The following is a 10209-nucleotide window of genomic DNA, read 5'->3' as shown; positions in this document are numbered from 1 at the left end:
GAGAGAGAGAGAGAGAGAGAGACAGAGAGAGAGAGACAGAGACAGAGAGAGAGAGAGAGAGAGAGAGAGAGAGAGAGAGAGAGAGAGAGAGAGAGAGAGAGAGACAGAGAGAGAGAGAGAGAGAGAGAGAGAGAGACAGACAGACAGCAGAGAGAGAGAGAGAGAGACAGACAGACAGCAGAGAGAGAGAGAGAGAGAGACAGACAGACAGCAGAGAGAGAGAGAGAGAGAGAGACAGACAGACAGCAGAGAGAGAGAGAGAGAGAGAGACAGACAGACAGCAGAGAGAGGAGAGAGAGAGAGAGAGACAGACAGACAGCAGAGAGAGGAGAGAGAGGAGAGAGACAGACAGACAGCAGAGAGAGAGAGAGAGGAGAGAGACAGACAGACAGCAGAGAGAGAGAGAGAGAGGAGAGAGACAGACAGACAGACAGAGAGAGGAGAGAGAGAGGAGAGACAGACAGACAGAGAGAGGAGAGAGAGAGGAGAGACAGACAGACAGAGAGAGGAGAGAGAGAGGAGAGACAGACAGACAGAGAGAGGAGAGAGAGAGGAGAGACAGACAGACAGAGAGAGGAGAGAGAGAGAGAGGAGAGAGACAGACAGACAGCAGAGAGAGAGAGAGAGAGAGAGAGACAGACAGACAGCAGAGAGAGAGAGAGAGAGAGACAGAGAGAGAGAGAGACAGAGAGAGAGAGAGAGAGAGAGAGAGAGAGAGAGAGAGAGAGAGGAGAGAGAGAGAGAGAGAGAGAGAGAGAGAGAGAGAGAGAGAGAGAGAGAGAGAGAGAGAGAGAGAGAGAGAGAGAGAGAGAGAGAGAGAGAGAGAGAGAGGAGAGAGAGGAGAGAGAGGAGAGAGAGGAGAGAGAGAGAGAGAGGAGAGAGAGGAGAGAGAGGAGAGAGAGGAGAGAGAGGAGAGAGAGGAGAGAGAGGAGAGAGAGGAGAGAGAGGAGAGAGAGGAGAGAGAGGAGAGAGAGAGAGAGAGAGAGAGAGAGAGAGAGAGAGAGAGAGAGAGAGAGAGAGAGAGGAGAGAGAGGGAGAGAGAGAGAGAGAGAGAGAGAGAGAGAGAGAGAGAGAGAGAGAGAGAGAGAGAGAGAGAGAGAGAGAGAGAGAGAGAGAGAGAGAGAGAGAGAGAGAGAGAGAGAGAGAGAGAGAGAGACACACAGACAATATGAAGTCAGTCCTATTCACGCTCACCTATGAGCTGTCATGCCTGGATTTGAATCCCAACCGAGCTGTAAACTGTCAACCTTGTGTTTCACAGGGTGGGCGATTCATCAATGTGTGCGCCGTCCATCAGAATGACGTTAAACTGATGTCCCATCTGCTAGCATCCGTTGGTGGACGTTAATGATCCCACGGTGTACTTCTCAAAGAGCAGGTGTACGAGCTCTCACCAGCACCCTGAACAAATTACAAAATCCTGCCCTTTACTGCATCATTATACATACTCGAACCAAGTTTCATTCAAATCCCTGAAACCAGATTCAAATGATGAAATAATTCTGGTGACCAGACCATGCGTCCTATCAGGTTGAAATTTAAAACATTTTGTTACGGATATGGAAATTCGCATTACACCATAAAGGACCCTCAGGTGAGATATCTTCATCAGTACATGTGTAGTTAGCCCAAACCCATTGTATAGAGGGAATTTATGTGATACATCCGGGCTGCGACGCTTTGAGTCAATCGTTTTTCTTTTTCTATCTTTTATTTCAAACACACAACATTTCAACAACCACACCATCCCCATCACAGCACCAACCACACTGCAACCACGCCACTTCCACCATCTACGCTACTACATCTTCGCCACAACGTCGGCTTCCGAACGGCAAACAAAGGCGCAAAAGAGGGAACTGCGAGGATGCGCAGGTTAGCCCGTCTGTTTCTCCCGTTTGACTTCCCCGCGCTTTGAAGTGGAGGAGGGGCGATGCAGGTCAAAGGTCAGAGGTCATGTAAAGGAGGGGCCTCTTTTTGGGGGAATAATCCTCTGTCCCGAGCCAAAAACTGACTCCCCCGGCCCCCGCACGGGGCGGGGTGGAGGGAAAGCATGAGGGAACACCCTTTTCGGGAACCCTCTTGAAGGAGGGTGGAGCCGACAACAGGGCGGGGCGAAGGGCGGAGCCCCCCACTATAAAAGACGGACACGGGCGGGCGCGCGAGGGCTTCTTCTTCCTCTTCGCCCTGGAGCTGGTCTCTTCCTCTTCGTCTTCCTCTCGTAGCGCTTCCTCTTCCTCTTCGTCCTGGAGCTGGTCTCCTCCTCTTCGTCCTGGAGTGCTTCCTCTTCCGCCTCTTCCTTTTCGTCTTGGCTGGTGGTCTGGTTGGTCTTTGGGAAGAGGTCCTGCGCCCGCGCCTTGGCGAGCGGTCCTGTCACGAAGGCACGGACGGGAGACGCGGCAGCGCCCGTTGCGAGGTAGACCCGTTGCCCGTTGCGAGGTGTGCGTCCGGATGGGGAGTGCCGGAGAGGGTTCGCCGGCCGCGAGAGAGGTCGGGGCCAGGCGCGACCACGCTGACGGTCGCGGGAGAGGGACTCACCAGCCATAAAAGGGAAGTTGCGACTTCTTTCTTTCTTTTCTTTGGGGTTTTTGTGCAAATGTCTGTGGGAGGCACCTGTCCGACAAGTAGAACTGTTTAAGTGTTGCCGTGTGTACGCGTATTCGGTTGTAGCTCTGCATCGTTTCTTTTGTTTTAATTACTATATGTGCATTTTTCATTACTGTATGACTGTAAATACGTGCTTTCCGTGCTTGTCTGTGTGTGTGAATAAAAATGCTTGCTTATTGAACTGTTCCCGCTCTGCTTCGTCTCTTTTCCTTTTTTATTGACCCTCCATCTTGCATCACGGTAAGGGGTTCGTAGTGGGTGCAACATCCCGGTAATTAATCTGAACCGTCCAGGTCGACGATAACACCGCTCGGTTATCCCGATAGTACGGAACGGGCCGCCCAAGCGGCTCGTGTCCGGAGTCGACCTGCGGCAAGGTACGATCGCCCGGTTTACCATCCGCATGGGTACTTTAGTAGGTCGAGTTTGGCGAACAACCCTATCCTACGCAGGTGGCCGATTGTGGTGAGGTCGAAACGCCCACCCGTGACTCGCTCCCGGCGTTGGTCCGATAGGGTCACGACAGAATTGTCTGTCCGGTGGGCGACGTGCCGCAATTCGAGTTACGTGGTCGTCCGCATGCCAGCGGGCGTGAATTTGCAACAATATATTCCCCATGACGACCAGATCACAGTTGTGACATTTCACGTCAATTGATAAAGCGGTTCAAGAGAAAGGATTAAAAAAAAAAGATTTCCGTTCAATCCCAAATTGCTGCCAGACCATGTGACCTATTAATTATTCATGAACACCGTGGTATTCTCAAGACTTGGGGAACCTGTGTGTGAAGTTTCACCTCAATCTGTCGAGCTATTCTGGAGAAGATGCTTTTTAAAAGATTTTAGGGACATCAAATCTGGCTCCGAAACCGTGACCTATGACATCAAAGATGAACTTTTTGTTCCTCATGGATAAGCGATCATTCCTGTAAGGTTTTGCATCGATCTGTTCAGCTGTTTTGGAGAAGCTTTTTGAAGGTTTTAATGCTAAAAACAATATGGCTGCTGAAACACGTGCCCGAAGGCATCATCAATTTTACCCCCATACAATTTTAGCCCTTGATGACCCTCAAAAATTCATACTGATCGGCTAAAGCGTTGGGCGCATGCAATTATAAAGTCACAAAGAAGCCACCTATGACATTAAAAAAAAAAAAAAAATCACACTTCATTCTCATGGGGAGTACTTCACATGTGTCATATTTCGATTTTTTCAATGCGGTTTCAGAGATACAAAGGTCCAAAGTTTTCCCTTTTTTCCAAGGTGGCTGCCACACCACGTGGCCTATGACATCATAATTATAATTAAAATATTCTACATGAGTAGTCGCAAGTAAGGTGAAAATTGTGTGTCAATTGGATAAGTGGTTGCAGAGAAAACAGAAAATTAGCACGGACGTACTAGACTATAGGGAATGTAGTCAAAATCCCTTCAGAAAGTGCTTTTTGTGGTCTCCACATTGGAACTACAAATATGTCTTAAAATATAGGTATTGCATGTCTTATCAATATCCCCTTTGTTCCCACGCTCAAAAGTGGAGCATTAATTAGCAATTCCCGCCTAAAAATAATGCGTCAAACAAGTAATGTTTTTTAACGGGGTACTATGGGCCAAAAAGACCTGACTACATTCAAGAGGTATTATCTTGCCAATGTTTTGACAAATGATGCCATGTTTGGTATCAACATAATCATATAAGTGTCTAGTTTTAAGAAATACATTAATTAGTGCAAGTCAAGGTCAATCTTGTGAATGACCTTAAATTTGGGCTAAGGTAAAATTAAAAATTTGCTCATAATTTTGTACACATTTACAAATATCAGATCATGCTGTAACATCACCAAGTTGTTTATAGTATAGGTTTGCAAGCTGTGATCCAATGTGATCCAATGTTAGCAAGTTGGCTCGTTGTACGTGTTTGATGAGGGCATCTCGGTTTGGTGGCATGACACTTTCGTTTCTTGTAGCCATCGAAAACATAGAATACCGTGCATCGTTGACATGACTGTACTCCTGCTGGCTGTAAAGCTTGCAAACGAAATCCTCCAGTAAAGAAACAAGCTCGTCTGTTACGGAGAAAGACTCGCCAAGCATTTGACACGCATGGGAAAAGGATTTATTTTGGGTGAGAAGTTTGATTGCTTTTGTTTTCCCTTTGCCGTAAAAGGAACTTACAGAATCGCATCCTGTGAAACAGTGGAGACCAATGATGGCTTTTGCGATGTCATCTCCAAGCTCCTGCTGTATGGCCTGTAAGCCAATGGTACGTACATTGTCGTCTGCCAGTGTGGAAATACAACTGGGAACCCACAAGGTGCGATACAAGCGCCACACCAATAACAAACACGTCAGTGTCTGGGCTTTTGATGATGATGCTTCTGATGCCTTGGGTGCTGATGTAATGTGCAAGTAGGAGCATCCTGGTGTCAGCCTCCTCTTGGGTGGAATGGAGCTGCGGTATTTCTTCAATGCTGATGGTACCATTTCTTGGTGTGATGGAATGACACATCTTGCCATGTGCAACATACAGTGTGATGCTCTTAAAGTTGTCCTCTCCACAAGTACTCCAATGGTTGAACAAGAAGTGAACTAGCTGTTCCTTATTGAAGCTGTTTGCCAGATATTTCTTCCATTGTTTAAGTACAGGTTGGTCTGCCTTGGATATTTTAATCCTCTGGGAACCACTCGCTGCCCGTCGTTTCCTCTCAGCACCCTTCATACTGATCGATGGATACGTGTCTGTTACAAAGTGTACAGAGTTGGAGGTACTACTTAGTGCCAGGTACACTAACTGTCTCAGAATTTTTTCCGCCAGTTGACCCATGCTTGCGGGCATTCCTTTTGAACTCATTTGCTGAAGCATGGCCATGCCATCAACTACCCATACGCCTCCCTTTGGTGGGTCCACGACAGGGGAACTCTCAGGTACACTTTCTAGGTAGTGTAGCAGCCTCGCCTTGTTAGTTTTAACTAAGCATCCCTCATAAGTCGCAAGGGCTGGTGGATACGGGCTCAACATCATGCTTTTTAGATTCACTTTTCGTAATTTGCCAATGATGACCAGCCTTGCCAACAACTCACGATCACTTTTCAAAGTAACATCTTTCCCTTTAACCTTGATGGTTTGCTTGCCTGCATCTGAAAATGTTTTCAGTTTCATCTTCTTCAGCGTTTTGTTCAAGTCTACATCATTACCTTGCAAGCGGCTTTTAAAAAAATTGACGAAAGCTTCATCGCCCTTTACTTTTGCGGTCATGAGGTCAGAATACACATCATCTGGTGCAATGACTCCAGATGACAAGTGAACCAGATCATTAGCATCTATTTCCGGGTCATTTTCGAAAGGATTCGTCATGCTTGTGATGGTACTTATTCTAACCTAAAATTCAACAAAATGCTCCAACCGATGACGTGGGAATATGAATGATAATTCATAAAAAATATTTAACTTGGTTATAAAATAAGTTTTATTTAGTCAGGAAATGGAGACCACAAGACAAGTTCTTAGGACCACATGCCCTATCGTCTATACATACGGACAGATAATCACAAAACATAATGCCTCATGCAACTTCTTCATCAGCAGAGGCATAAAAATAGGACCACTGGACCTGTTGCTTATCTGGGCCCTGGCCTAATATTGTAACCCAAATTAGGTATAGGTGGATGTGGAGAAGATTTTTGAAAAAAATGTGGTTTTCCCCAAAAATGACTGTCAGCCATTTTCACACGCTTCCTGTCACGTCATCAGCATGACCTCCACAATTTAACATCCCTACCCTGGCCTAATGTTACAACCCAAATTTGGGAGCATTCTGACTGGTGCGTCGAGAGAAGACGATTTTTGAAGGAATTTACGCGACAGCCATTTTGACACCTCCGGTCACGTGATCGGCATGACCTCCGCAATTTATCATCACGACCCTGTCCTAGTGTGGTGACACAAATTTGGTAGTATTTGGTAGGGTCTGGACAAGAAGATTTTGAAGGATTTAATGCGATTTTCCCAAAAGGTGACCGATTAGGCTATCTCGATACACTTCTGGTTACGTGATCAGCATAACTTCGTCAATTTAACATCAGGACCATATCCTAATGTTGTAATCCAAATTTGGTAGCATTCTGACTGGTGTGTCTGGAGAAGATTTTTGCAGGAATTTACGCGATAGCAATTTTGACACCTCCGATCATGTGATCGGCATGACCTCCGCAATTTATCATCACGTTACGTGATCAGCATAACTTCGTCAATTTAACGTCAGGACCTTATCCTGATGTTGTAACCCAAATTTGGTAGCATTCTGATTGGTGGGTCTGGAGAAGATTTGTGAAGAAATTCACTAAATCGGCCATTTTGACTTGCTTAAAGTCATGTGAACGGATCGAGCTTTTTACTCCCCATTACAAGTCAGGAGAGGAACGTTGCAGTCAAATTTCAGCTGGATCAGCCCAGCGGTTTGGCAGGAAAACTCGAAATAGGAGATGGACAGACGGACAGATGGTGCAAGATGACAACACCTTATCTGGAATTTAAATTCCAGAGAAGCCAAAAAACAAAGAAAGATAATTTTCAGGCTTTTCATGTTTTGGATAGATCTACTTTGTGCAAGTTGTATTGTTACACATATTCATCAATATTGCGATGGAGCATGATGGTGGAAAACATCGAGATAAGTAAACCAATAAATTATCGGGTTTCACTGAAATTTGAACGTTTGTATTGTGACATCTGGAATCATGCAAAGATAATTTCATGAATGTTCAAATGATTTTGAAAACAAAAGCGGTGCAGGAAGTACCAAAAGCAAATCAACGTTCAGGAATGCTGACATCCCAAGCATGAAGAGCAACTGCTGGTTGACATCAATGGTGTCATGGTGAAGAAAATTAGTGCCTCATTCCAAGCTCGCACCAACACATGAAGATTCAGAACTACTTTTTAAACTTTTCTTTTGATAAACTTGAAAATTTCCTCCCCAAAAGCAGTCGAAGAAGATTGCAATAAGTACTGCATTACCAATCAAACAAATACATCCTGGCAGGCCAACAATACCACCTGTGAGCCCTCGACGGTGCATGTTCCGCAGGCCCTCGAGACTGCAGACTAATGGGATTCGGGGGCCCCTCCGTAATAGGTTTCAGATATTGTCTGCAAGTCGGGTTCCTCTTGTTGGCATTATGTTAAAGAGTTTTCTCTTGAGGCTGATTTCCCACAAGGATATTGTTACGCATCAAGGCTTACAAAAACCTCAGTAAAAACCCAAATTTACTTTACATAGAGTGCCCATTGTCATCAAAAAAAAGAGATCAAACAGATCATTTTGACCAAACAAACACTTGTATGACAATCAATGAATAATATCAAACTTTAGGCTATGTGTGAAGCAATCAGAAAACAAACAGTATGTGGATTCAAAGAAATACGAGTAAAATAGTAAATGTTTCTATTTTTGCTTGGCAAAAGAAATGCTGAAGTACAGAAGGATTGACAGTGCAAGGACAAACTTGATGCAAAACTTTGACTTTATAATTACATTGCTATGCATAAATGAAAGAGGCAGGCAGAACAAAAGCATTATTCAAATTATTTCAGAGGTGGTACTGGGAGAAAAAGACACTTGCTTGTACAAGGTAACAATCCACAGATTGGTGTGAGGCAGTACCTGAGTAGTGAGGGCTCAGGCATTCCTGGATCTGCTCCCTTCCGAAACCCTAATGGAGAAAATAAAAAAGAAAGAAAGTGCAACGAAACAACAGCAAAACCAGCAAATAGTTCAAATAAAGGATTCAGAAAGGAAGTCTTCTTCTCAATGGTGAAGAATCACGAACATCACAGCAATATGACGATCGAGAATCCATCGGTCAAGTACTTGAACAACAAACCAACAATATTACCCAAGGGTCTTGTAAAAGTCTTAATTGCTGTGGCAAAAACAAAAGCAAAGAGTACAATATGCTGTATACCTTTTAAAGATGTACTTGGACTGGATAGACCCGTTTGGTGATCCCTTGAATGAGAAATTTTGTCATGATGGTGGAATCCCAGATTCAAATCATATTAATCATGTTTTGTCTATTGTGTCTACATATCATCGCAAAATAAAAAACACAAGGAGCTGATACTCTTGGTCCCCCACCTTTTGGGTAGTATGAGGAATAGTATCTGCAATATGAAAGCAAAATGTTCAATGGTTTTTGAAATATCGCGTACACACAAATGTACATGAACAGATGATCGGACAGTCAATCGGAGCTCATTTTAACGTTTTCTGAACAATAAAGTTTTGTTTTTTTCCACTTTCCTCACTCATATCATAGAATGTCTGATCATCATACCGATAAATCACTGGATACATTGCAATGCTTATAAATGCCCAGACGCCAGCGTTCGTGGCTTTATTTAATTTCTGCACATGCCATACCTCAAGAATCTCTCAATCTGAGCAAATTAAAAAATGTAAACTTCAGAATTAAACTTAGCAGCAGTTCTGACTGCTAAAAAGTGTTCACTTGTCCAATTTGGACATAGTTTGACATTGCGGATGTCTCCGGAGGTGTTTAATAATATGATGGATCAGCGATCGCAAATCGCTTACCAAGCCAGCCATTCCTTAACAACCCCTTCGTTGGAGTGCTTAAGCCACTTGGCCGCACTGTCCCTCTGCACGTGTCTCTGTGCCACTTTCCCTCTGTGCCCTGTATTGTTGTGTGCTTCCAAGCCCACTGTTCCTTGTAAACTGTTGAATGGAAGGGAGGAATGCATATATGGAGGGAAGGGATGGACCCTTCCGATATGCAAACTCATTCATATATATATATATATATATATATATATATATATATATATATATATATATATATATATATATATATATATATATATATATATATATATATATATATATATATATATATATATATATATATATATATATATATATATATATATATATATATATATATATATATAACCGGGAGTAGTGGCGTGCACCTGTAATCCGGCTACTCGGAGGCTTGGGTTGGAGGATCGCTTGAGGACGGGTGCTCTGCACTGGGCCGTGCTATGAGAGGGTGTAGGGCAGCCCGGAATCATGGCGAAACCCAATCCATATCCCTGTGTCGTAAGAGGCGACCAGGGTTGCGTCAGGAAGGGCATCCGGCGTAAAACCTCTGCCAAATCAGTATGCGGATCATAACGGATGATCCGCTGTGGCGACCCCTAACGGGAGCAGCCGAAAGACGAACAACAACATATATATATATATATATATATATATATATATATATATATATATATATATATATAAATAAAACTTCTTCTTCTTCTTTCAGCTGCTCCCAATAGGGGTCGCCACAGCGGATCATCCGTATGATCCGCATAGTGATTTGGCACATGTTTTACGCCGGATGCCCTTCCTGACGCAACCCTGGTCGCCTCTTACGACACAGGGATATGGTATACCTATTTTAACCATGGTATGCACCGGCCCAGTATACTGGTACTCATTTCGCCAACCTCGAAAGGATGACAGGCTGAGTTAACCCCCTGGTGTATTAATTCAGTGGACCAACGGGGCTTGAACTCAGGACCTTTTGGATCCC

General features: G+C 44.1%; 1 protein-coding gene and 1 pseudogene across 1 annotated transcript in view; both read right to left on the bottom strand.

The window, feature by feature from the left end:
* The window catches only part of LOC147021342 (mitochondrial import receptor subunit TOM7 homolog), a 42376-nt gene that overhangs the window by 26658 nt on the left and 5509 nt on the right, over positions 1 to 10209 (bottom strand). Inside the window, exon 2 of the mRNA XM_085891208.1 lies at positions 8271 to 8319. Within this exon, the coding sequence (XP_085747334.1) occupies positions 8271 to 8319 (49 nt within the window). The remainder of the gene's footprint in view (positions 1 to 8270; positions 8320 to 10209) is intronic.
* On the bottom strand, positions 975 to 8264 carry LOC147021343 (uncharacterized; annotated as a pseudogene).

This window comes from Eptatretus burgeri, chromosome 8 (assembly GCF_056783735.1).
Source record: "Eptatretus burgeri isolate ZD-2024b chromosome 8, Ebu_testis_v1, whole genome shotgun sequence".
Taxonomy (NCBI): Eukaryota; Metazoa; Chordata; class Myxini; order Myxiniformes; family Myxinidae; genus Eptatretus; species Eptatretus burgeri.
The sequence above is the reverse complement of the archived record's forward strand: the minus strand, read 5'-3'. Positions and strand labels throughout refer to the sequence as shown.